The sequence below is a fragment of the Rhineura floridana genome, chromosome 16, assembly GCF_030035675.1.
Source record: "Rhineura floridana isolate rRhiFlo1 chromosome 16, rRhiFlo1.hap2, whole genome shotgun sequence".
Taxonomy (NCBI): domain Eukaryota; kingdom Metazoa; phylum Chordata; class Lepidosauria; order Squamata; family Rhineuridae; genus Rhineura; species Rhineura floridana.
Genome location: NC_084495.1, coordinates 33,553,900 through 33,581,606, shown reverse-complemented (window position 1 = coordinate 33,581,606; position 27,707 = coordinate 33,553,900). Strand labels below are relative to the sequence as shown.

At 43.1% G+C, this 27,707-nt stretch overlaps 1 protein-coding gene and 1 pseudogene across 5 annotated transcripts in view; one reads left to right on the top strand and one right to left on the bottom strand.

The window, feature by feature from the left end:
* The window catches only part of ATP11C (ATPase phospholipid transporting 11C), a 90,832-nt gene that overhangs the window by 47,563 nt on the left and 15,562 nt on the right, over positions 1–27,707 (bottom strand). For 4 of the 5 annotated variants that reach the window (XM_061599102.1, XM_061599104.1, XM_061599105.1 and 1 more), the window contains exons 1-6: positions 19,351–19,586; positions 9,793–9,912; positions 6,247–6,336; positions 2,680–2,760; positions 2,400–2,507; positions 590–718 (exon numbers count right to left, since the gene is read on the bottom strand). In XM_061599102.1, coding sequence (XP_061455086.1) covers positions 590–718; positions 2,400–2,507; positions 2,680–2,760; positions 6,247–6,336; positions 9,793–9,912; positions 19,351–19,401 — 579 coding nt within the window. In that variant the 5' untranslated portion in view covers positions 19,402–19,586. Of the gene's footprint in view, positions 1–589; positions 719–2,399; positions 2,508–2,679; positions 2,761–6,246; positions 6,337–9,792; positions 9,913–19,350; positions 19,587–27,707 lie in introns of those variants that run through there. The other variant, XM_061599103.1, reaches the window with a different exon arrangement.
* On the top strand, positions 22,907–23,015 carry LOC133371582 (5S ribosomal RNA; annotated as a pseudogene).

Sequence of the window (27,707 nt, the reverse complement as noted above, 5' to 3'; positions counted from 1 at the left end):
CATGGAAGGCCTGCGAGGGCCGCACGCAGCCCACAGCTGGTCCACTTGTGCATTAAATGGAAGAGGAGCTCAATCAGTGGCTATGAGAGAAATCCACATTCAGAGATAGGACAATGCAGAAAACCAGTTGCCGTGGGGTGAGTGAGTGAGTGGACACACACCAGGGGAGGGCTACTGGTTTCATGCCCTGCTTGGGGGTCTTCCCAGAGGCATCTGATTTACCATTATGGGAAACAGGATACTAAACCTTTGGTCTGATCCAGTAGGCCTGCTTTTATAATCCTATACGGGCTGTGGACCAGGTAAGAGCCTTTAATTCATAAGAGAAGGACCGCGGTCTAGGTCTGTGAGGGCCATACCACTACGGTCTTTTAGTGGAGCCTCACATGGCTATATGCTCCTCTATACAAAAATATTCTGTTGTATAAAATTAACCAATTGAGAGAGCTGGGCTAAAAGGGATTTATTTCATTTTTCTTTGTACGGTCACGTGAATCTCCAACAGCCAAGACGCAGATTTATCACTTCAGAGCTTAGGAAAGGCAAAAGGGCTCCAGGCTGGGTTGGTAGCATTTACCCATTGTGTTACCTTGACATTCGATTCTCCATCCAGGCTAGCTGTAGTGACATAACACGACCCGTCCTTGCTACTCGATGCGAGGAAGATCAGATCGCAAGGAAAGGTTTGATCCGCTGACACTTCTACTATGTCGCCAACCTTTAAAGCCAGAACAAAGAAATGCTCTCATGCCATAAAAATCTCTCTATATTTAATGTATTTACTTAAAGCATTTTTACCCCATGCTTCAGCTGAAAAGGCTTTATTGATACAGATCATCACCATCAACAACAGAGAACAAGACAGCCCCTGCCCTCGGGCTTCTAAATCTAAAAGACATGATACAATAAGGAAAAAGAGGTAATTTATTTTGTTAGTCCCCTAGCACAGGGCAGTTACAAACGCGTTTAAAAACTTGCGATGGGGAGGGCAGAGGGAGAAAGCAACTCTGGCACCTTCAGTGTCAGAGACAGCAAGCCTCTGAATGCCTGTTACTGGGAATCACAAGCAGGAAGACATGGTTGCCATCTTTGCAGGCTTAAGCTTAAAAAGTTTCCATGTTCTTATAAAAGGACCAGCTGGGATAGAAACCGTTTAGGAAGTGGAGGAGCAAAAAGGAGTTGGTCTCTCAGCAGAGCCAGTGGGGTGGTCCTGCTTCTCATCTCTCTCGCTCTGGAGCAGCTGGGTGCAGAGTAATGGTGAAGCAGATATTCCTCCCAAACCATTGCTAAAAGAAAAAAAAAGCAAGGCGGTGAAAGGGCGGAGGACAGCTTTGCTTCAGGTTCCCAGGTTTAAGGCCCAGGCAAGCCCACCTGGCAACCCCCTTCCCTAACTTCTGCTGACAGGCAAAGTATTTTTACTTCCAAAAGATGTCTTTGGTGGATTTGTTAAACTCTGTTCTTGCTGCTGTTGTTTTTAACTCGATTCTCCCATTTGGCCATCACAGCCATCCCTTGGGATCATGCACTTCCTCCCCACTTCCACCTTGTCTGCTTCAATTTTCTCCTATGCTTCTTGGTGGGACAAACTACCCAACTGCCCTGCACCGAGACCAAGCACACTATGGTGCATGCACAAAATCCTTTGCCTCCACATCAGAATTTGAAACCTGCTTAAAACCATAACTTGCTCTTACCCTGATATAAATAATAATAAAAACAACCTAGTAAATATATCCACAAAAGTTACTAGCCTGGAAATCAAAGGCCACTGGGAGGCTTCCTCACCTGCCTCCCAGAAAGATCATGAGACCAGCCTGGCCCCTTCCATTGGCCAGTGGACAAATACTTGCTTTCCTCTTCCCTCCCCATTCCTTTTTCCTTGTGTATCATATCTATTAGGTTCTGAACCAGCAGGCAGGAGCTGTATTTTAATGTGTACAGAACTTAGAAAACATTAGATACTTTACAAGTATCAAAGAAGAAGAAAATGAGTCTTAACAGCCTAGGGTTTTTTGAGCCTTCTGCTAAGTGGAGTGGCAGAAAAGAGATGGAGAGATCTGTCCCTCCTCCACCCACTTGATTGTTCACCTACATGGAATTCCTTGTCACCTATTGCCACCAGCCGTTAAATATAAGGCTGACACAAATTTCAAACATTTGGAAATGCTCACCATCACTCCAAAAAACATTGACTGATATTTCATCTAATCCACCCCCTAACTATGGCAACAGCTTGAGGGGGGGGAGAAGGTCATTATCAGCCACAAATCCAGGGTTTTTCATGCTTCTTCGGCCCCACTCTTGCATACCCCCCACCCTCTGGTTTTTGCCGGAAGCCCCCTAGATTTAAAGGCTTCCAAGGCTTCGTGATGCACCAAAGGCTCATTTCCCTCTTTCACCTCAATTCCTTCACACTCTTTCTTCACATGCTTTGCATCTTCGATCACCAAGACCGTGCTTTTGTTCACTTCCTGGTCGGCCCTGTGCCGCAGCCAGTCCTCATAACCCTGAAGGGATGAAGAGGGAATTGGCGTGACCGGGTAACAGAGGCAGAAAAACAAAACATGGAAGAGGTGGGAGAGATTTGCTCCTCTACCACTTAGGAGAGCTCTATATTAATCATCTTCTTGCTTTCATGGGGGGAAGGGGGGAAGAGAAGGAACAAAAAAAGGAAAGTACCTGTTTAATAGCTGTAACGGTAATAACAAAGAAAAGAGGAAGTCCGCTTGTGACAGGGCTTGTTGGTGTGTCTACTATGACCTACAGAGGAAGGAGAAACCTATGTTATTGGGAGGGAAATTAAAGAAATGGGTATTAACTGATGAGAGATTTGTTTGTTTGATGTCCTCAACTTGTATAAGCAATAAACTTAAGTTGACATATGTGGAAAGCACAGAAAAATTCCAAGTCCACACCTTTTTTTAATGAATTGCATGCTTTTATGAGTGAATGTACCTAAACTATAATGTATTTTTACTTATGTTTTAAAATATGCTGTAATTCACTTGGAGCTTTTTTTATGTAGCAAGCTACTAACCAGTTTAAATAATAACTCTGCAAAGATTTCAAGCCATTCAAATGGAAGACATGTCTTCCAGAAGAATAGAGGGGGGGGGAGAAGCATCCTTGTACATTCCTCATTGTCATTTTCCTGTTGGACATCAAGAGTTTGTGAAGGGATCTTTCTGGGTATCAGAACAGAAAAAAGTAGTGTCTAAATGCACCAGTACATGTCCTGACATTTGGAACAATGGGTGTGAAGTTATTTTGGTACAGACCACATCCCCTCTAAGCTGATGTTGTTGGACTACAACTGATGTTGTTGGACTACAACTGCCTTCATCCCTGACCTTTGGCTAAACTGGGAATGATGGTAGTTGTAATCCATCAACATCTGTAGACCCAAGATTGCAGAACACATGTAAGCCTATTGCTACAAAACACTTAACATGCATTCAATGTGTGTGCTAGGCTTGCACTGCAGACAGAGGTTTGTGGAACACAGAATGTCTGTCTCACACACACGCTAGTAGAAGAGCATCTCAAGAGTTCAGCAAATGTTCCAAGAAGTCTGTTCACTAGAACACAGTTATTCCAAAGGTCCAAACTTTTCTAGTGCTGAAAGGCTATTTGGGCATTTGGCACTCAGGAAGATACAAAGATGTACAAATTCTCTCTCTGTATGTGAGTGTGGAACTGTGTTACGACAACAGACAGATGTAAATAGATAGGTTGCCAGTTGTATACCGGGCCCAATTCAAGGTGTTGGTATTAACCTTTAAATCCCTAAACGGTTTCGGCCCAGTTTATCTGAAGGAATGCCTCCAGTATCACCAAATATGCCGCCAAACAAGATCGGCCTCACAAGACCTTCTCTCGGTCCCACCAGTGAAAACAGCTAGGCTGGTGCGGACCAGAGAGAGGGCCTTCTCGGTCGTGGCCCCCACCCTCTGGAACTTGCTTCCTTTTGACCTTCGACATGCGTCCTCCCTGAAGGCTTTTCGTCGAGCCTTAAAGACCTTGTTATTCAGGCAGGCCTATGGGATTTCTGGGGTGGGTTAGGCTATTACTAACAGGTGGTTTACTGTTGTATGAATATGTTTTAAATTGTGTTTTATATTGTGTAAGTCACCCAGAGTGTCTGTTAAGTCAGACAGATGGGCGACTAACAAATAAAATTTTATTATTATTATTATTATTAGATAGATATAGATGTAGATATACAATGGCACCTTAAAAGACTAAGGCTGCAATTTACTATGACCTGGGAGACCAGGGTTTGAATCCCCACATAGCCATGAAGCTCACTGGGTGACCTTGGGCCAGTCACTGCCTCTCAATCTCATGAAAACCCTATTTATAGGGTTGCCGTAAGTCGGAATCGACTTGAAGGCAGCACATACATACATACATACATAGTACAGGTACAGTCTTTTTGTAATGCAGTGCTAAGCATTTAATTATAATATGAATGAGTGTTTCTTTCCAATGGTGGTCAAAGCTTTTTTTTTAGGGAGGGGGGAGGCAGATATCTTGGCACAAATTGGTACACATAAGATCGTTTTTCATGGTAGTGCCTGTCTAATATCAATGGGCATGGAGTTCCAAAGTGTAGGTGCTGTCGCACTGAAGGATCAATTCCTTGCAAGTGCAGAATGTATATAATGAACTGGGTTTTTTTTACATGGCAGTGATTCAGACACACACACCCAATGCACCTTGCAAACAAACACTAGCCTTTATCATTGCCAAGGTTTTCTGGGCATGCTTATTAAGCTATCAAAGAAACATGAAATATCTTCCAATACTGGTCGCACAACACCAGAAGTGAGAGAAAACTGCATCCGTGGTTAGTGGCACTCTTCTGATTTGTTTCAAGTTAAATATAGCCTTCCTTTCAACCTGTTCCAAGTTAAAGCCCCACAGGCATTTGGGAGATTCCTGTTGTAATTGTTGCTCCTGGCAAGCTGAACCATCCCACAATAGGAAGTAACAGTCGGTTCTCTCATTGCATGGCAAAGTTATCCATTTCATAACCAGCTCAGATTGCTCAGCACAGGATTTTGCAATCTCTGGAACATGGGTCTAACCGATGATGCTGTCTTAGCATTGTCATGTTAATTGGCTGGAGCTACTTCCTCAGAGATTATTAATGTCTTATCCTGGTGCAAGGATGACCAGCAAATTGGCAAAGCATCCCATCTTCAAAGGAGGCAAGATGCAGTTGCCATGAGCACAGCTGCAGTAAAGCCAACATACTCCATATAGCAAAGTCTGAGGAAGGCTCAGATCTGCATGGAATGGGCCAAGATGTTCTCTGCTGTCTACAACAATCAGTGCTTTTGATAAAACCCCACTGTCAGCTACAAATTTCATTGCAGATACGCTGCCCAACAGTGGCAGCTGGTGCCCATTGGGACTGGTGGCGCAGAAGGCAGGCAGCCCAAACAGTAGGTGGAGCCAGAGGCAGCAGAGCCAACTCACTGTTGTTTTGCCCCCATCCACCTGCCTGCTGAGTTCTGCAAGGGAAACAAGAGACAAAGGAGGAGGAAGCTGACAGCCAGCGCCATCCCTAGACTGGTCGTAAGAAAGAAAGTAGACAGGCAGGGATTGATGGAGGGTGACTAGACCAGCCTCTACTGCTGCCAAATGAGCTCTGATACAACAGGGTACATCCAGAATGACCAAGGCTGTCTGTCGAGAGCCCTTTTTCAAAAATAAAATGCTGAAAACCATCAAGAATGTGAGCTAAATTCAGCCCCCTAATTTTCCTTTCGGAAAGAGATTATTTCAGTTCGTTTTTTAAAAAAAAGAGGATCCTGATTCAGATCTGGCAACTTAATCAAGAAGCGAAAGCAAAGAACACACAGCACCCATTTGCGTATGCCATTTTCCTAATCACCAAGAAATGCACACTCAGTAGCTTACTTCTGTGTTTGTATGACTCTTATCCAGAACAGGGCTTCATCACAAGCTGGGGGGGGGGAACTCATCTATGTTCATTTAAGATAAGCATAACTGGATCATTAATGGCACATCATCAGTCATTAACACACAAGTCTTTAGATTGGGTCCAGTGACGCAACAGCCACTGTGTTTTGAAAATGCATGCCCACAGACTTGAGAATGAATAAGAGCCTAAATTTTAGCAGGATGGCCTTGAAAAATGTCAATGGCTGGTATTTTTTCAAAAAAACAGAACAGTAACATACACCTTCTGCATTTCCTCTTCTAAGGCAGTCTTACCTGTACAAGGAAAATGATAAGGAAGTAAAAGTTGGCAATTCTTCGGAACTGTTCAAAGAGATTCTTTGGGAGAAAATTCCAGACCGTGTACTGCAGGACAGAAGCAAAAGAAGAAAGTATGAACCAAGCATACAACCAACAGTGTCATCCTCTGAAGACTGTACAACCATACCAAAATTAGGATACCTTTGATGCATCCATTCATATGTCCATCCAGTTCACAAAGCAAATATATATATAGATATTTCTTTGGCTTGTAAAAGGTCAAAAGGCCAAGCAGTTACAATGGGCACACATGTGCACACATACACCCTTAGTGTCATTTCACAAGGGAACAAAGAAGTGTCTTGCTCGGTGAAGAGTGCTACCAATCCCCATTCAAAAATATGCATTTTCCGTTTCCTATTTCTATAAATACGCCCTACAGGTCAGCATTTGCCAAATGTTTAGCACATAACCCCATTCAATGCTCTATTGCCAGAGACAGAGATGTGAAGGTATAAAGGGGGGGATTTTTCCTGTTGCTTCTGCCCCCCCCCCAGCTTGAAATGGGGAAAAAAAACTGGAAGCATTGAGAAAAAGCTACTGCATTTGCATTACTGGACAAGCAACACTCTTATGACTTAAACGTTGTAAAGTGCTTCCAAAAATAATTACACAGTATGCAGCATCTTCAGGCACTTGGTCCAAAAAACAAATTGGCCAGACATGTTGTTCTAACACAGGCCTTTTGTAACCTTCTTGTACTAATGTCAGGTGCTGCTGCAGCAAGAACCCAGAACCGAGGGCTCCATGACCTGCTATCTTGTGTATTGAACCACCAAGACTATCGACTGGAGCATCTCTTAGTAAATAGTTTCCAAGTGTCTGAGTGACTTTGCCCATCGAGGCTGGCCACTGGCTCTCCTCAACAGGAAGGGCTTCCTACTTAGGCTGAGACATGGCCTTGGTAACAATAATCTATCCTGTTCCAGGTTGCTCGGACTCCAAGATCACCCCTTTTGGCTGCCTACCACTCAGCCCAGACACTCACCACTCAAAGGACAAGCTTCTGAACAGGTCCAGCATGCGCATTCCTGGCAAGCCCACCAAAATCAGGTTTGTCAGCTAAATGGCAAGGATAGAAACTCAGCTTGCATGGAGCCACTTCACAAGACCATGCGACAATCGCAAATGCAGAGCACAGGAAGTGGCTATGGGAACCTGACCTTTTCCAGCACACAAAGGCACATGAAATGTACAGTACTTGACATACAGAATCTGTTGAATGTCAACTACTAAGAGAGGTTGTCATGATGTTTCACACAATTCCCCTTTTGCCAGTTCATAGCAGCCACCTGTTTCCCTGCCTTGGAAAAACTATAGCCTTTTGTTCTGCATTCACTGCTCAACACAATGAAACTGGGGCTTCCCAGTCACAGCAGTAGTAAATATAACGAAAGATTCAAGAGGGACAGCTTAAAACTGTGGCTTGCCTGGTGCACATTAGTTTAAACAAACTGGGTGCAATTTATCCTTTCAGGTTGATTTTCAAATATCGCCAGACAGAAGAGATGAATATTCAGGTATATTAAAATTATGTGATTATCAGTGAAGTATTTTATCCAAGTTCTCCTTGTAATTCAGAGAGTCAATCCTGAATGTTCTAACCATAGGTTACAACCGAAGAAAACATTCAACAATAATTACCAAAAAAATAATAACAACATAAAATCTTATTTACTTATCACATTATGAACAAGCTTTGGCAGCTTGCAAAGCAAATCTTGCCACAGCTAAAAGAGTTGCCCTGTTACAAAAAGTGGAACCTGGAAGACTTCAGCCTGCAGCCTGAGCTTGCTCCTAGCACCCCTAGCTGGAAGCTCCCTGCCCAGAGGCACAAGCTTTTGGTGCGAGCCACAGGGTGAGCGCTAAAGGGCTCTCGGCCTGTGGCTCTCAGCCAGTGGATCGGCAGTGAGCCAAGTAAATTCTGTTGCCCTAAAGTGTGGAGAGAGGATCCTCCTCTGCAAACAAGAGAAAGAACTCAAGATCTGTTTTCATCGGCAAGCCCTAATTTACAATTGCTTTCCATTTTCTAATTATCTGGAAAGGTCACCGATTCCAACATTTTGAAATGGTGCAGGATATCACTCCCTCCAACAGCAAGCTCAGGTAGAGAGTGTCAACAGGGCTGCAGCTGAGGCGACAAGGTAGACAGTAGCAGCAGAACCCCCAAGATGTGCAGAAGTTGAAAGGATGAAAGAAAACATTAAGAAGGCAAAGTAACAATCACAAAACAGTTCAATGAGGAAAGACTAATCATGTTCAGTGGCTCCATAATGGTGTCTAGTGGAGAGGAGACCTCCACCCCCGAAAGCTCTGTGTGTGTAAGAGAGGGAATAGAATGGGGTATACTGAAGGTGATACGGCTGGCTAGCTGGAACAAGAACTCTGGCACAATTTATTGCAGGCCCCACTCGTAAAAGCATTACATCAGCTATTTGTGCCAAAAGGAAGAACATTTTAAAAAAGGAACTATGGGTGTTTTGTGATTCATGCAGTTCTAAAAGTGGAAGTCACCCAGTCAGATTGGACAAAGAGTTCATTTATGTATAGGCTTTATGCTCAGTTAACTAAAACAACCAGCCTAACTAAACAGCTGTAAATTAATTAAACCAGATTGATAAACTATGGGGAAGGGTGAGGAGGATTCATAGCTATTAATATCCTAATAAGCCTTCAGTAAAATGTTTAGGATATAAAAGTACAAGACAAGTAGCAAACAGTAAGCTTTGTTTAAAATGAAATGAGTACAGCTTGCAAGTGATCTTCATTATCACGTCACGAAGTTAATGGACGAGCAGAGTGCCGTCCCAAGTTCAAAACAGGTCTGGAAAAAAGTAACAGAGCACAGATTGTCTATTAGCTATGGAAGACCAGGGGTTCCCAAACTGTGGTCGGTGGACCAATAGCTGTCCACAAACCTCAGTCAGGTGGTCCACGGCATGTCTGAGGCGTTATGACTGAGGACGGGCGATGGCACAGCCACTGCATTAAATACTCATATTGATTTTTAATTGTACTCTTATTGCTTCGTTTATTTCTATGGCACTTTATTGTATCACAGTTTGAATTCTACGGAATTCCAATGTTAATACAATAAAACAGAATAAGCGATAAAAATAAGAGTTAAAAACTATGTACCATCTAGCAAAATGTACAACTGCTGCAACAAGCCAGAAAAATCATTAAATGGTCTGTCAAGATCCTCAGCTATTTTCAAGTGGCCTGTGGGGGGGGGGAGTTTGGGAACCATTGCTCTAGACACACCGCGTGGTGTGAAGAGAGAACTAGGACTAGGAAAACCTGCTCCACTCTGCCATGATGCTCACTGGGTGATCTTGGGACAGTTGCTTCCTCTCAGCCTAAGTTGCCCCACAGGGTTGTTGTGAAAATAAGAAAGGTAAGAGGAAACCATGCAGCAATTAGAACATGGCTACTGTGTTCACATGAATTATCAAAAGCTTGCACGCTATTCCTACTACTACCTTGATGGAGTAAACGTACCTTGGAAGAGACTATTTGGTTACTGCAGAACTTCTGCGAAATGTACGCCTCTGTCACAGAAATTGGGTGGTGGCCGACAAGGACAGTCCGGGTCCCAACACGCTTCTCTTCCCCGACAAGCTGCAAGAGGAAGAGAATTAAGGCACAAGCTTTGAAACATGCTGCAAAATGCACTGCAATCGTTTGCGGAATTCTGCACACTTCTGCCCCAAATTTGTACTCTTCCTTAACATGGAGTTACTATGCACACAAAGATTTATGGCGTCCACTGGATGGTGGGGGCAGCTCTATTTGCACAATTTGTTTGTGCATTTGAGAAGCTGCACCTGACGTATGTGAATGAGGAAACCTGTGCTCTTGGGAAGTCCCATGCGCGCGTGGAGCACCTACAGATGGTGTGGAGCTCTAGGGGTTCCTCCAATGAGAAGGCCACAAGGAGCACATGCATTCCCTTAAAAGCAGCCAATCTTCCACTGCAAAGTACAACCACAAGGAAACACTGAGCACATTCCACAGAGCATACTCTCAAGATGGCAAGATCCAAAAGCACATCCCACAATCCTTCACAACCTGCAGGTTTGGTGGCAGACAAGTTGACATGGAAAAAGTTCCATTAAAAAAAGGTAGAAAATTCCAAAATATTCCAAATGAAGCAAAAGAAGATAACCTGGTAAGAACCTACTGGATCTGATTCACAGTCCATCCCATCCAACCTGCCTTCTCCAACAACGGGAAAACAAAGGAGGATTTCAAAGACCGTGCAAGAACTTTTATAAAAGTAGGTCACAGCAAAAAACACATAATCAACCAATTTGAGACTGGCTAATACTCCAGAGCATTTTATGTGCCAAGCTCCGACAGACACACGCCCAACTTCTCTCATCCTCTCTGCATCTCCAATGTGGAAAAAGTTGCTCACTATGGCCAAGAAGTTAGGAAGGGTTTTTCCTCCTATTGCTGGAGAGGGGGACAGGCAGCACAGACGATAGTTAAAAATAGTATTAATGCATCTGAAGGGACACATCTGTCATCGCCTGAAACTTTGTACTGGAAAATCCCAGGAGCATCAAATGTTGGGTCGGGATGTGTGCGTTCTACGCAAAGACCTTGACATCGTAAATTGTTTGGGACCAAGATGTTTCTTGTGTTGTTGACATTGTTCTTTCCTTCCTCCCAAGCCCTTTTCAAGGGCACACAGAGAAAGGTTAAAATAAAAAAGCGTGGGCACACTTGAGGGAAAGGCCTTCCAAAATATCTCCATTTGGAATCCACATTCCTTCATTTCCTGGCCTCCGCACTACACAGGTTTTGCTACTGTATGCACATTTATTGACCAAAATCTCTTCAGCTATGCACTGAACAACAAAACAAAAAAGAGAATAATTTGGCCTTCCATTCAGTTCAAAAGTCTGCTTGTTGAGCCCATGAACTACGTTTTCAAATGCAGCATAAAGGCCAAATATATGTTGCATGCAGATGTGTGTACCCTGAATGATGAATCGAGACGATTTGAGGAAGGCTCTTGTGTTTCAGCGTCAGATCACACCATTAACAAGGCATGTTGAGCCTGATCTAGGACTCCCCTACGCTTCTGAGTGGCTCAGCGACCTCGGCTGTCCATAAAAAGAACAGCTGTTTTTCTTTTTTTCCTCCTGAGAAACGAAACCAAGCTGACTGGGGGGGGGGAAGCCCACAGCTCAAGAGGGGAGGGGGCAGAGAGGTCGGCGGAATCATTGATTTTGACCGACAGGTCTAGCTTTTGATCACAAGGTGTTATTTTCCCAGGGCACTCCCAGTGATTTGGGGGAGGGATTAAAAACCTGAGTTTGTTTTTTGCATGGATCCTTGCCTTTGCCTATACAAGTCAATGGTGATATCTCCATTATGTCTCCCAAAATATGGATGAGTAGGGGAGCAGAAGCCCAGCCTCACCAGGGACTCTTGAGGTAACAGGGTCCTTGTCACCAGCTGCAGGCCTGGTGCCAGTGGGCAGCCAGGCTGGGCACTGGCCAAGGGTCCCTGGTGCTGAGAGGGGCCCCTGGTGCTGGGCAAGTGTAGCTCCTGCTCCACAATCTGCACTAGGATCGGGTTGCAGAGCATGACCCCCATGTCCCGATGCTGGTGAGAATTGCAGTGTGGGAACTACCCTCCCAGGCAATGCCTGCCAGCGTCTGGCTGCACAACTTCCTACGGTGCTGTAGCGCCACAGCAGTGGGCTGCATGCACATGCTTGCCATCTTGGGTAATGGCAGGCATGTGCACACAGCATGTTAACCCACTGATGCGGCTGGACCTATTTAAACCCCAGTGGCAGCAGTAGTGCTGACACCTTTGAGGGCCCCTGCAAGCTGGTGCTGGCCCTGAGAGGCTGACATTTCCCCTTATCCCAGTCTTTCCTGGGAATCCATGGTCTTTTCCTACGATCAGTGTGGTGTAGTGTTTAAGGTGCTGGACTACGACCTGGGAGACCAGGGTTCGAATCCCCACACAGCCATGAAGCTCACTGGGTGACCTTGGGCCAGTCACTGCCTCTCAGCCTCATGAAAACCCTATTCATAGGGTCGCCATAAGTCGGAATCGACTTGAAGGCAGTACATTTACATTTTTCTTTCCCTGTGCAAATGAAAGGAGAGATCTCTTTCTCACAGGGGGAAGAGGCCATAATCCCCAAAAATATCTCTCTGTGGAACAAGTCCACTCTCCACCAACAATCCTTGGGGTAACAGGGTCGTTGCTGGAAGGAGTGACATTTTTTTCACACCACTCTTTTCTGGGGACCCATGCTCTTTTTTCCATCACCAGCCCAGCTATGAGTCCTGGTGTACCCACCCCAAAATGGAAAAAGCCTGCCCTTGCAGGAGAATCACTGCAGCTACCATTCCAACATTTGACAGACTTCATCCTGCACCCAATTCAGGCAGAAAATGAAAAAGCGTTAGATTTTCCCTTTGTTATTTAAAAGCAAACTTTAAAGGTGCCCTGCAATCGCCCACCCACCCACCAAAACCCTGGTTGTGTCTGACATCATCAACTCTGGCTGGGCTTGTAGATTTTATATGTCAACCACTCCTGTGAAAAAGAGGGGAGAAAGTTCTAGCACTTTCTAGATTCCCCATTATAGTGAATGGGGGAGTGGAAAGAACTTTGTTTTGAACAGATCTGTTCGGTCCTGAAGAACAAGTTAAAGGCTCCAAAACAGCTTGGGCTGCTTCCTAAAACTATAAATAAAAGTCAAATCTTGTGGGCAGGGCACGCCCCTATCTTGTGTCCTCCCAAGAACGGTATTTTTAAAACAAATAAAAACAAAAACAAAATACGAAACAGCCTCCCAAAGCTTTTATTTCAACTGAAAGATTGGGAAGGGCTCAGTGGTAGAGGATCTGTTTTGCACGCAGATGGTCCCAGGTTCAATCCCTGGCATCTCAGGTACAGCTGGGGCAGACCCCTGCCTCAGACCCTGGAGACCTGCTACCAGTCAGTGTAGACAATACTGAGCTAGATGGACCAAGGGTTTCGACTTAGTATAAGACAGCTTCCTATGATAACCATTTCCCAAAGAAATCCCCCAAGCCCTTTCCCTCGCAGGCGTTCACAAGGTTAAAATGCATGTGGAAAGCCACCGGGGGGGGGGAGTCATCTAAGCCCCACCACCACCACTTCCAGGAGGCAGCCTCTGCCACTACTTTAGATTAAAAAAAATAATCTAATGACTCATATGATATGGCCCAAACACATGCCTATGCCACAAGAATTAGACAACAAAATATATAATCTAAAAAAATCCAGGATCTGACAGCTAGAAGCATGAAAAGGTGTAGTTCCCTCAAACAACTAGGTCATGCTACCCAAGTTAGTTTCCATTTACTTTTTTTTTTTTACTGAGTACACCATCTAAAATTCATTTCCAGCTTTGCTAAAATAAAAACAGTCATGTTTCTTTTTACTTATGTTATCTACCTCACAAGGAATCCACTGAGTTTGGCCTAAACCTAGAGACAGATATGAGTGACTGCTAGGTTTTATATTTTCAAAAATGGAGGATCAGCCATTTCTTGCTGATTTGACCCACCAGTCCTGGGTGCAGCCTGAAACCTGCAAAGCACCTGGTAGAGCTTAATCCTGGGGCCCAGAGCCTTTATGGGCCCAGAAGCACATCTGAAAATCTAAGAAATTGTCATGGACACCACCAAAATACACATTTTACAGAAGAAAAACTGATGATTGTCAGAATTCACCCCCCCAGCAAAACATTTACACGTTCCAAAACAAATAAAACACCACACACAATTTAATTTTTTTAAAAAACATTACGAAACTGGGAACAGGGGGTCATGGTGTGCTGCAAGAAGAGGGGTGTCCAAGAGCACCATGGTTGGGATCCAAGGTCCGAATAAGGCTACCATCCTGTTGTATATATCCATCTCCAATTTTGTGTTACAATCCCATGCACTTTTATTTGGGAGTAAGTACCACTGAACTCAAAGGGGCTTACTTCTGAGTAGGCATTCAAGGGATTCAACTTTAAGATACAAATTAGGAATTGAATCTCACATCTCTTATGAACTCACTTGGTGGTCTTATTTACTATTTAATTACTAAATTTGGTTTCACCCCATTTTTCAGACAATTATTTCCCAAAAGGCTCACATCAATGTAAAAAACAAACAAAAAACAAATGGGCAAGCCAATCTCTCTCTCTCTTTCTTGGCTTTACAGTGCAATCCAAACCATCTTTACTCAAAAGTAAGAAGTACTGAATTCAATGCGGCTTACCCCCAAGTTAAGTGGTGTAAGGATTGCAGCCTTGCCCCCCCCATCTGCAACAGAAGGAATAACACAAACTTGCTTTAAAGGGTTGTTGTAAGGCTTACAATTAGATTCACTAATAAGCAAAAATGTGCATGCACCAGGGGAGCAGGAGACCTGACCTCCTGGTAAGCGGCAGTAACGCAGCCAAAAGCTCTGCTCACAGCCGGAGTTCGATTCCAATGGAAGGAGGAAGTCGAATCTCCGGTAAAAGGGGTCGAGGTCCACTCAGCCTTCCATCCATCCGTGGTCGGTAAAATGAGTACCCGGCATATGCTGGGGGGTAAAGAAAGGCAGGGAAGGAACTGGCAATCCCACCCCATATATACGGTCTGCCTAGTAAACGTCGCAAGACGTCACCCTAAGAGTCGGAAACGACTCGCACTACAAGTGCAGGGACACCTTTACCTTTTACAAATTTGTAAAAATGAAAACACAGTTTGGGTTGGTCTTTCACAGTACAATCCACTTTCTGTGTAGCTTGGAAGAATTTGGTAACATTCTTTGGGGGAAGCCAGGACTGTCTAAAAGTGAAATAAAGGTCTGGCGTGGGTATGCCCCCTGATTAGCCAACCCAAGCAGCTGTGAGTCTGACAGTTGGTTCTTACTGAGCATATCATTGATGCCAATGCTAAATTCCTTAACTTAATTAAAAATCAGCCAGGCATTTTTTTTAACTTTTAAATTGCAAACGGTGAAGGTTAGAGTATGGGGCAAGGTCAGTAATAGGATTACAGGTACTCTGTGAACATGGCTGATTTTTAATTAATTAAAACAAATTATAAGAACACTGACAGAAAAAAGTCCAAAAGGGCTGCTTTTTCTCTCTCTCTTTTTACACTTTCAATTATCTATTCTCTCTTATTGTTTTGTGTATCGCCATGAAAATTGAGAGGGTTGTGAACGGAGCTTGGAAAAGTTATTTTTTGAACTACAACTCCCATCAGCCCAATCCACTTGCCATGCTGGCTGGGGCTGATGGGAGTTGTAGTTCAAAAAAAGTAACTTTTCCAAGCTCTGGTTGTGAAGCAAGCGTTTCTGAGCTCAGGACTGTAAGTTTTGTAACTTTTTTTCTGAAATGAGCTGATGGAGGGTATTTTCAATTTAACATTGCAAAATGCAAAAAATCCATGCTAGCTGTAGAATACAGGCACTCTCGTGGCTATATAATATATGCATGAAAAGCACTTTGAATGCAGGAAAGCACAAGACAAGAATTATTATTTTAAATCTGGATGCCAGACATACGGTTTTGGCACATAAAGGAGGGATCTAACCCCCCCCTCTCTCTCACTCACACAGACACACAAACACACACACACACACCAGTGCTTCCATAGGTCACATCTGTGGGGGCAGGCAGATTATTAACCCGATTGCCAGGCATAACAGGGCTTTCAGATGCTAACGTCCACTTACAGCAGCATGCTTTCCGGCTTCTCTCTTTGGCCCCTGGGCCGACACATTTGGGGCTGCTGGTTTCACATCCATGTAGAGGATTTGGAAAAGGGGGGTTGAGCGTGGAGGGGAGGTCCCTCTCCCCTGGGGTAAAGGCTCCTCAAAACCCCATGTGGCTAAAAAGGAGGAGAGAGGCCCAGGCCTCAAGAGGCATTGCCACGGCAACCACTGGGCCTGGGGACCAACTGTCATGGAATTCCAGGATGGGGGGTGCAGGGAGAGGCAAATTATGGCCCATAATTCAGTGATTTGGAAGCGTGGGGGCGGGCAACCGGGGGTGAGGGGGCAGAAATTGCCAACTGGCCAAAAGACAAAAAAAACTAACATGATTTTCTGCATGTAAAATGAAAAGAAAAAATTCCCTGCAGACTACTTTTTTAAACTCTATCTTCAGGATAGTGATAAGCACTGGAATTGCCTGCTAGATATTTGTGCATACTGCTGCTACTTTTTTTAAAAAAATGATAGGGGCTGTTTGAAAAGTTGACAACACAAGGGGGGGTGGAGAAACCACTACAGTAGGGCCCTGCTTTAAGACGCTTCGCTTTACGGTGCTTCGCTAATACAGCGGTCTCAATTAGATGTAATTAGACTAAAGCCCCACTCATACGGCGCTTGTTCCACTTTTACGGCGGTTTTCAGGCATCAATTAGTTCCGCTTCACAGCGGATGTCCGGAATGTAACCCATCGTATGAGTGGGGCCCTACTGTACATGGAAGAAGGTGAAGTCTTCAAGCAGAAAAAAGTGTACCCTTCCCCCCGAAGATTTAATTACATTTATAGCCACCTCTCCTACTCCAAAGGGTTGAAGGTGGTGTGCACAGTTCTCTCCCCCCCTCCTTTTATCCTCACAACAACTCTGAGGTAGATTAGGCTGAGAAATGGTGACTAGCCCAAGGTCACCCAGCAAGCTACATGGCAGAGGGGGTATTTGAACCCAGGTTTCCTAGTCCGACATTCCCAACCACTACACTGCACAAGCATCATCACATGTATCAATCACACCTGGTGTTAGCTGCCTGGTCATTTCATCAACAGGTGAAGACCTCCTTATTCATCTCGACCCATCTCCACCCCCCACCCCCCATTTTTAAATCTGGTGTTGTTGTGCCCTATGTTGCTTTCGTTTTCAGGACTCATTTGAATTTAAATTGTTTTCAAGTCTAAAACATTCTAAACAGCCCAGAGAGCGCTATTTATTTATTTGCTCATTCGTTCATTGTATTTTTAAATCGTCCTCGTCCATCAAGATCTCCTGGAGGTTTGCAGGATTCACATTAAAATATTAATAAAGCATGCCATGGGACAGCACACAACTGCAGTAGATCATTAAAATAAAAAGGACCATGGAGAAAGTCTGAGAATTCTACCTCCACGCATCCTAGATATGCTGGTCCAAATTACTTAGGTGGAAAGTTATCGCACACACACACACGCCGGGGAGGAAAAACAGTTTAGTAGCAAATGATATTTTTTCCATGCAGAAGAATCCAGGACCTTCTATATAAAGAATCTGAGGAACCAGGTGATAGTAAAGACCCAGGACAGATGCTGCCAGACAGAGTAGACAATACTGAGCTAGAGGGACAAATAATCTGCCTAGTATAAGACAGCTTCCTGTGCACTCTGCACATGCTTGAAGGCTGTCCATATTGAATTCAGTGCCAAGGTAAAAAAAGTTTCTAGAACGGCTTAAGCTATCCTAAGGCAAAAGTGGGCTTTACTTGGGCATCCAGAATAACTTTTGAAATCCATTCGCAAATAAAAGTGCATGTGTACACTTGGACTGGCATGCTTGTCACCTAATAAAGCCATATAATATTACAATAATATTATGTGTGTCTATTAACACACTACGAGTTCTGACTTTCTGAACACAGGCTGTTCCAGGCATGCAGTGACTGATCCATAAGGCTAGGGTTCAGTCAGTACAGCTTTGCTCCCATTATGACATATTCAACCTAGTAAATACTGCATCTGTTGAATTTCAGTCAGACATTCAACCGTTAAAGGCACAAATCCCTACCAGGGAAAAAAAAGAGAGGAGTTTGCAATCTTGGCCTTGCATTGCAAGATCAGACAAGACACTAGAATACTAGTCACAAATGTGATACACAACCTATCGTGTAGCTTCTTCTTTTTAATATGGCAGTTTTAAAGGTACTATCCTAACTCCAAAATGCAAACAAAAAAACAAAACCCCATAGCTTTGCATGATTACTTTTAAAATAAAGTGGGAAAAGAAACAAATGCTGGAACCCAGAGCATGCAATGAAGATAATGTTAGGAGATTCAGAACATACAAAAGGAAGTACTTCTTTACACAGCCCATAGTTAAACTCTGAAATTCACAAGAGGCAGTGATGGCCACCAACTTCGATGACATTAACAGAAGATTGGGCAAAATTCATGGAGGATAAGACTCAGTAGCTACTACCCACAATGGCTGTGCTTTACTTCCACTGTCAGAGCAAGTATGCCTCTGAATACCAGGTGCTGGAAGTGGGGAGAGGGCTGTTGCTCTCAGGCCTTGTTTGCAGGCTTCCTGCTAGCATCTGTGAGAACAGAGGGCTGGGCTAGATAAGCCTTTGGGCTGATCAAGCAAGGCTCTTACGTCATTAAACATATTTTTTAATACTAAGCACATATCAATAAATCTCTTTCTTAGCTTAAAAATCTGGTGGCCACACAGAACACACCCTCATGGTACTGAAGACAGCAAGTTCATACTTTTTATTCCAACACCCAGGGGCATGGGGAACCTTTGGCCAGATGTTGCTGAACTATAACTCCCATCAGCCCCACCAAACATGGTTAATGGGCAGGGATGATGGGACTTGTAGTCCAGCGATATTTGGAGAGCCAAAGGTTCCCCACAGTTGCACTAAGCAGAAATGACATTCAATGCATTACTTACAGCTCAATGCTATCCGTAGCTACCCAGACATAACTCCTACTGAATTCAACGCGGCTTACTCCCAGGTAAGTGGGTTAGGATACAGCCTTACTCAGGATCAATTTCAACATATTAGTCAATGACCACTGCAAACCAGTTCACCCACTAACCCAGCTTATTTTACTAAATCCCCTTAAGTAGGAAAACCCTGGATTTTTCTAACAATCATTCTACTTTATCTTCCTTCTTGCTTTCATTCCCATCCCCTGTCCAGAAGCTTCCAGTTTTAAAACAAGGTTGTTCTCAACTACATACTTTCCAGAGCGAACACTGTAATTCCAGTTCTTTTGCAATGCAATTACTAAGCAGAAAAGCTAGCAAATACATTTGGGCTTACCAACGTAGACCACAGTTTCAGCAAGGTTTCTGGGGTTAAAGAGAATTCCATTTCTTCTAAGACAACCAAATTAACCAACAGTATTCCATGCAGAGGCGGCACTTCACAAAATAAAGAACTGAAGGAACTAAAATGTTATGGGTTTTTTTAAAAAAAACAACGCAGATAATAAGAAGAAAAGCAAGCTTTCGTACAGAAGTTGGGCAAAGATCAGATTACACTGGGCTGGAATGCATTCAATTTAAACAAGCACAGTCCAAGAAGGAGGGGCCTGCAACCTCTGAAAATAATTTAACTTCTACGGTAAACCTGGTCAACCTTAAGGCGGCAATCCTCTGCACACTTAATTTACCTGGGAGTAACTCTTGTACTAACTTCCAAGTAAACGTGCACAGGATTATGGCTGCATGGGCTGTGACCCTTAAATGACTTACTGCAACACCCGTTGTGGCAAAAGCAATTGTGGCACCTTAAATACTAACAGGTATTATGCTGGCATAATGCTTTTAAGGTGCCATAAGACTTTGTTGTTTTTACTGTACTCCCATCAGAGCTATGCAACATGCAGATGGTTGTACAATTTCTAACCACACTGCGTTAGAGGGCACATTTTAGCTGCTGACTGTGCAGCAGTCAGAAATACCTTCAGAAGACTTTGAAGGCCCTGGATAAATTATTTAAACATAACACACTCACACACACAGTGCTTTTTTTTTTTTGTAAAAAATGAGGTGCTGTTGTTCATATATTGATAAAAGTGCTGTGGGTGCCAGCACATAATGCCAGTGCTCCATACCAGTATTGTCACAAAATAATCTCTCTCTCTCTCTCTGTGTGTGTGTGTAATAGCAAATTAATGTAACTATGGGGGTGTCACGTGAAGTTTTGGAGATTATATTTTTCTTCTGTGTCATGTGGCCTTTTGACAGTTTTACATGGATGTGCCTTACAGACATATAGAAATTGTCTGGAATTTGCCAATTGTGGCTGGGATTCTGATAGATAGGAAGTTGAAGAACAGCCCAATGCTCTCTTTGAACGAATGGTTATGCACCATTTGGAAGGTCACCGAGATGACTATATTGAGAAAGTATGCACTCTTTAGCGATTGCAAGCAACAGACGAGATTGCAGCAACATTCAGTCTCTGGGATCCTTTTATTGATATTACAGAGGTCAGATGTAATTTGGATACTGACAGATATAAGCTTTTCCTTGTTATAATAAGATTAATTTGCACTTTTCCACCTTTGGTTGTACGGCTGAAAGTATTTAACCCTAAGCTGTATTTACTGACCTTATTTTGTATTGTTGCTATTTTTCCTTCTGGTTGAAATTACAAAATTAGTAAATATTCATTTGGAACATTTATAGACCATTAAAGTGGTATACAGAAGTAAAAACAAATACAATAAAACATGTAAAACACAATAACATATAAAACACAATAAACACAATTCTCATAAAATACTATCAACAAATACTGTCAGTGAACAGAGCCATCTTTCTGGGAGAGCCTGGGAAAAAAGTATTTAACAAAGAAAAGCCATGGTTATAAGTGAGGATGGAGCCATAGCTCATTGGCAGAGCATCTACTTTGCATTCAGGAGGTCCCAGGTAGGGCTGGGAGAGATCCCTTCCTGAAACCCTGGATGACTGCTGCCAGTCAGGGTAGAATATACTGACTTAGATGGACCAATGGTCTAAATATAAAGTGGTTTCCTATGGGCCTTTCCGATTTCCGAGGGAAGCATGTTTCATACAACAGGTGCTGCTGTGCTAGTAGTTACCAGTGCTTTCTAAAATCATTTTAAAAGATGTTATATGCAGTCAATACTGATTGAAAACTGTATTTATTTTGTGTGTGTGTGTCTGCACACACACACAAAAATACACCGGATTGGTAAACATTTTGCATATACCTTTATCATGGGAAAATCCTTGAGCAATCTGCTGAAGTTCAGGGCATTGCAAAGCTTTGTTGCACAGTTATCACGGAGGAGCAAATACAAAAACTTTCCTTTGATAAAGATGTGCCTAGAATGCATTGGGAACATAGCAGTTCTTTGCTGTGTGCGTGCGCATGCATGTACATGTGTTTTCTTTCATTATTAGTTCTCCGTCTCGACTCTCCCACTTTTCTAAATCGGGATTGTAAGCAGCTCCTGGCCTTGGTCACCTCTAGTTTTACAAAAGCAGTGTTCCCCCACTGCTACCGTACCCTCTTTATGCCAGAAGTAATAAACATCGCAATCCTATACATGTCTGCTCAAAAGTAAGCCCCGCTGAGTTCAGTGGGGCTGCCACTCAGGTAATCAGGTATAGGCCTGCAGCATAAGAACAAGCACATGCAGACAGACTGGTTACTAAAAATGTTTTTGTCGGCTAGCAAGTTCTGTGTACTTGCAAAGATGTTCTAATCTCTGTGGTGTTTATTGCGGATGCCGTTGACTAAACGGTTCCTGGTTTTCCCATGTGGGAGGAAAGACAAATGTCTGATGAAGCTCTTGTTACCTAGCTCTGCTTACAAAAGAAGCCAAAAGATAAACCATGATATCCTCTTCCTCTGCTATATGAACAGCTGCACATTGTCCAGAAGCTATAATGACCTTTCAGCCACATGTATAAGCAGCCATGGTGCAAAATGCCTGCAGAATCAAACTCCTGCCAGCCTCTTTCCTGGGTTTTGCAAAATGGGAAACAAGTGTGTGCCTCCATTTGCTACTAGACTCCAACTTCCATCAGCCCCAAAGCAGCCAACGATGAGAGGTACTGTAGCCCAAAAATGTCTGAATGTGCTAGAATTCTGCCCAATTTGGATTTGGTACCGAATTTTCCATTAATTCGCTTATTCTCAATCGCTGAAGATGGGGTTTTATGTAGCAAATTTCCGCTGCTATTTGTGATAATGGGTTAATTTTTTTAAAAAAAATCTGCCTCTAAAACACTGATTGCAAGAATGATAATTTATCAATATTTCTTTAAAAATATTGATATTAATATCAGTGTTTTTTCCAAGAGAAAAAAACCACAGATCAGTAAAAGGAGTGGCTAGTGGATACAGAACAAACTTGAAACGATGCCAGCCTGTGAAGTCAACAGAATGCTTTCGAACCGGCACTGGCCAACGGATCCCATCACTAGCCATAAGTTCCACATACTTGTGTTAGCAGATGGCAGTGCTAAATCTCCATGCTATTAAATAGCTTCACCTGAGGTCTCTAGCTGAAGCAGCTGAAAAATGCACAGGCCCATTTGGACTTTTCACCCTGGTGAGCTGGCAACCCTAGGATAATGACAAGTGCCTCTCCAAAGAAATGTTGACCATTCTCGATCTATTCTTTTAAAACTGGCCTAGAATGTCTTGGTCATTTCTTCCTTCAATCAATGCAACACAGGAGATCTGAGTATTCCTTGCCCCACTGCACTTATGTCTAACTGTATTGCCGCCCTGAGCTCCTGCTGGGAGGAAGGGCGGGATATAAATCAAATAATAAATAAATAAATAAATAAATAAATATTGACAGTCTTGGAAACGCCTTCCCTAATATAAAGCAGCCTAAGGCCATCCTATTCTGAACACGTCCGATCTCGGAAGCTAAGCAGGGTCAGGCCTGGTTAGTACTTGGATGGGAGACTGCCTGGGAATACCGGGTGCCGTAGACTTAGAAGAAGGCAATGGTAAGCCACCTCTGAATACCTCTTACCATGAAAACCCTATGAATATATCCAAAAAAGTTTCATAGGGTAGCCATAAGTCGTAATCGACTTGAAGGCATAGAACAACAACAAATATAAAGCAATGTTTCCCATATCTCATTCTTAACACCACAAAAGGTTTTTACTTGATGTCTAAGCCTCTAGAGAACAGATCAATGGACAACAGGCCCATCGATAGCTACTAGTCATGATGGCTGGGTAATATTTCCAAGCAATCTACCTCTGAATATCAGTTGCTGTTGCCTTCAAACCTTGCTTGAGGGCTTCCTGCCTACATCTGGTTGCTTACTAGGAAGTAGGATTGTGAACTAGATCAAGGACGGGGAATCTTTGGCTCTCCAGATGTTGCAGAATTACAACACCCACCAGCTCCAGGAAGCATAGCCAATGGCTAGGGATTATGCGAGTTGTAGTTTAGCAACATCTGGAGGGTCAAAGGTTCCCCATACCTGGACTAGATGGATCTTTGTTCTAACCTAGCAGGGCTCATCTTTCATTTTTTAGTGTGCACTAGAGGAGTAAGTACCCATCCTCAGAGAAGTCCACCTCCTGTGCTCCTGCTGCAGTGACTATTCTTGGTGTACTTTCTGACTGGAGGCAACAGGCCCTCTCCTCTAAAGGCTGGTCATCTTTCTCCACACCAGGAGTGATAGAACAAGTCACAGTGCAATTCTAACCATGTCTACTCAGAAGCAAGTCCTACTGAATTCAGTGGGTCTTACTCTCAGGTAAGTTAGGTCTGCAGTTCAAGACACTTGGATGCAGACAGAATCAAACACCATAGAAGTTAACTGGGAGGAAGGGCTAAAGCAGAGGAAGCTAACTATTATTTATTTATTTATTTTTTAGTCACCTGACACAGAGAAGTCTCTAGGCAACTTACAATCAAGTTAAGATACAAACTGTTAAAAAACAATGACTATCGAAAATTAGCAATAAATCAATATATAAAGCAAGAGTCTGCACGGAACAAAGCGGACAAAAAACATTATCAACATAAAACTATCCAAAACCAGTCTAAAATCTAACAGACAAAACAATTAGCAAATTAGCAGCAGCAGCAAATATCAAGATGCAATAAAGACAAATGAAATCAGCAACATCAACAATAGTCGTATCTTGAAAAATAAAATAAAATACTGTAGTGGGGTTTTTTTTTATCAGTCGGTGATAAAGACAAACTGCCTTTGATCAGGAAGAAACCAGTTTTGATTTAATTTAAAATGCATTTTTGAAAAGTGTTAAGATGTGCTCTTGGCTTGTAACATCAGATTTTTTAAAAATAAATAAATACTGCCCCTCTCAGCTCCTATGAAACAGTCCCCAGACGCTCCTCTATGCATTTATTTGAGCCCTGACCATACAAATATCTTCAGATAATTCCTCCCAAATCCTCAAAGAGAAAAGCAGAGAAATGGTTGTAGCTATAATCTGCTTTTTTATCGAAAAATATAAATGTGCTCCTGAATTTTATTCAATAGATTATTCATCGCCAGGAAATGTGGGTTTGAATCACACTAATGTCAGCGCCAAAATATATACAGCAGGCCTATGCATGCTCCTCTAGCAGAAAGCCCCACTGAATAAAGTGGGACGTATTTCCAAGTAAGCTTGCAATTCGGTTTTGTTACAATTTAAAGAGAAACTGGAGTACATCGTGACATCACTGCTTCTGGGGCGTTTGACACAGCTGAACGTCTATGTATTTCTGCTTTGAAGTAAACCCCGCTGAGATCAACGGCGCTTACTTCCAGGTATGCATTTACAAAATTGCAGCCTTGAATCACACAAATCCAAAAAGGCATCAAGATTCTAAAAATCTTATTCTGATCTGACATTAGCTTGTGGCTTGGATTCAGAAAATCTGCTTGTGATTGTTGGGGAACAACAGCCCTATCTGAAATCCTGGAGAGCCGCTGGTGGTCAGAGCAGACAACACACAGCGCTGGGAGTGGGGAGGGAAAAATCTGACTCAGTATAAAGCACCTTCCTCTATTTTTCTGTTGGGAGTTGCTTTGCCAGCCCCACATCCTAAAAAACAAACATTTCCCAGGAGCTCGAAAGCGATAAGGGAAGGGTTCCAAGATAATGGAACAACCCAAGAGTGAAAGAGGCCTCGGATTTTTTATGAACAGGAAGAGAGACGTTTGATGCCTGCCAAATTATTTTGATTTGACTTCTCTTTTTCAGCCTCCAGCCTCAGAGCCGAGTTTGGGGGTGGAAGGCAATGAGAAAAGACTTACTGGCGTTGAGGTTGCAATCCTAACCACTTACATGGGAGTAAGTCCCACTGAGGCACAGGTGAACTTACTTCTGCGTAAGCATGTACAGGATTGCACTGGAAATGCTGCAGGAGGAGGAAAGTCAACAGCACAGGACAGCTTTATTTTAAGGAGAGCCAGGTTTGTACGTCATCTGGGGCTCTTTGGAGGAAAGTGGGATATACATGTAAATAAATAAAAATAAACCAGCCACTTAAGATTTACTTTGTTCTCCCTAGCAACCGGCGCTGTAGTGACTAAACATGCACACACACCCCCATATATATATTACACACAAAATGGAAATGGAAATGGACTGCCTTCAAGTCGATCCCGACTTATGACAACCTTTGAATAGGGTTTTCATGGTAAGCGGTATTCAGAGGTGGTTTACCATTGCCTTCTTCTGAGGCTGAGAGGCAGTGACTGGCCCACGGTCACCCAGTGAGCTTCATGGCTGTGTGGGGATTCGAACCCTGGCCTCCCAGGTCATAGTCCAGCACTCTAATCACTACACCACATAAGCCACTAAAAAGATGCAACTGTTGAATGAAAAGCCAAAATAACTTTTTATTTCCTTCTTTCTTTCCACATACAGTAGGGCCCCACTCATACGACATGTTACATTCCAGACCCCTGCCTAAAAGCGGAACTCTGTCAATAAAATGGTGCCCAATGCCTGAAAAACGGCGTAAAAGCGGAACAAGTGCCGTATGAGTGGGGCCTTACTCTAATTGAAAGCAGCCGTATGAGTGGGCCGCTGAAAAGTGGGGCCCTACTGTACTCCAAATAGGAACCACAGGGGTGTTCACACATTACATTCAGTGAGTGTACAATCAGGTCCTTCCCAGGCAGTCGTCATCAAGTCTAAAAAGAGAACACAGGATTCGCATGTGCTTCCTGTCCCCTCCGATTCTAAAAAAAAAAAAAGGCTGAAGTCACCCTTAAGCATGAGGACTAGAAGCTTGAAGCTAATAAGGAAAGAGCTTCCCTAAGAAGGACAGCATGATCACAGTAATGGCAAAGCAGGGAAGGATTTAACAGAGATATTTTTAAGTTGACAAAAGGAGAAAATATTTTTAAGTTGATAGGCGCTGGAAGTGGGTTGGGAGGTGAAATCCTTACCGCTGGGGTAGTGGGGGGGAGGGAGAGAGAGAAAATATTCTGATCTCTGTGCTTTGGTCTTACGGACAGAACAGAGGAAGGAAAACTCTTTTCAGCGCCCATCTTCCTGGCAAAACTAAGAAAATCTTTTTTTTAAAATATTGTTGACCTGTTTTCAAAAAAAGCCAGTGGAAATAAAGATTTTAGGAAATAGGAACAGTTCTTCCAACTGGATATATCTCTTGACACATTGAAGACAGTAAGAGGTATTATGATTTATTTATTTTTGCCTCCTCAAGGTTGACTATGCTTTTGGCACAGCTCGTTTCCTCTTCAATCTGCACCACTTTTTTTTAAAGAAAACCATCAAGCTAATGGAACCAAAGGACCTGTCATTGGTAGGACTGGGAAAACAAACCCTTCTCTTAGGGGGCACAGTTAAGAGCCTGCATTGCTTGCCATCAAAAGCAGTGAAAAAAATAGCCCTTTGGAATTTCATCAGAACATTTTGGAGGGCATTGAAGGGATGAGCTCTTGAAAAATGAAAAATTGCTTTGGAAAGGGCACTTAAAGTAACTCAATGCTATAGATGGGGAGAAATTTGATTCAGTTCGCATTTAAGGGCGAATGTACCAAATTCTCACTTTCCGAAACAATATGAGAACACAGGCATCCTCAAAAATTTGCACGTGTCTGTACTTTGTGATGCAGTTCTCCAACCAATGTTTACAAAAAATCATATAGTATGGGAAAGTGCGCATAAAAGTGAATATATTAGTGAAAATGACATACAAAAATGCATTATATATGGGGAAATTGCTTGCAAAAATCCATCCATTAGTCAAAACTGCATAAAAAATGTATTTTGTTGGGAGAAATTCGCTCTAAAATGCTGAAGAATTCTCATTAGGATTTATATGGCGAATTGTTGCAGAAATGTGGAGAACTGAATTTAAGAATGGAAAAATAAGAAGCTAAGAGAATTGAAACTGACAGATCCCTTCCATCCTACTTGATGCTCAATGTCGTTGCTCCCAAGAACCACCTGTGCTTGAGATTTTTAACCAAGACTCTGTATACTGCAACTCTCGCAGCAATGAGACTTGACGTAGATCCCATGAGCACCAGTGCCAGGGGAGGCGGAGCCTGATAGACATGGGGTGGAGCTAACAGCAAGAGAGGAAAGCACTGTAGCTCTTGATAGAGCTCTCCTTTGATGTGCACAAGGCCCCAGGTTCAATCCCCATTATCTTCTGTTAGCAGGTGGTAGCAA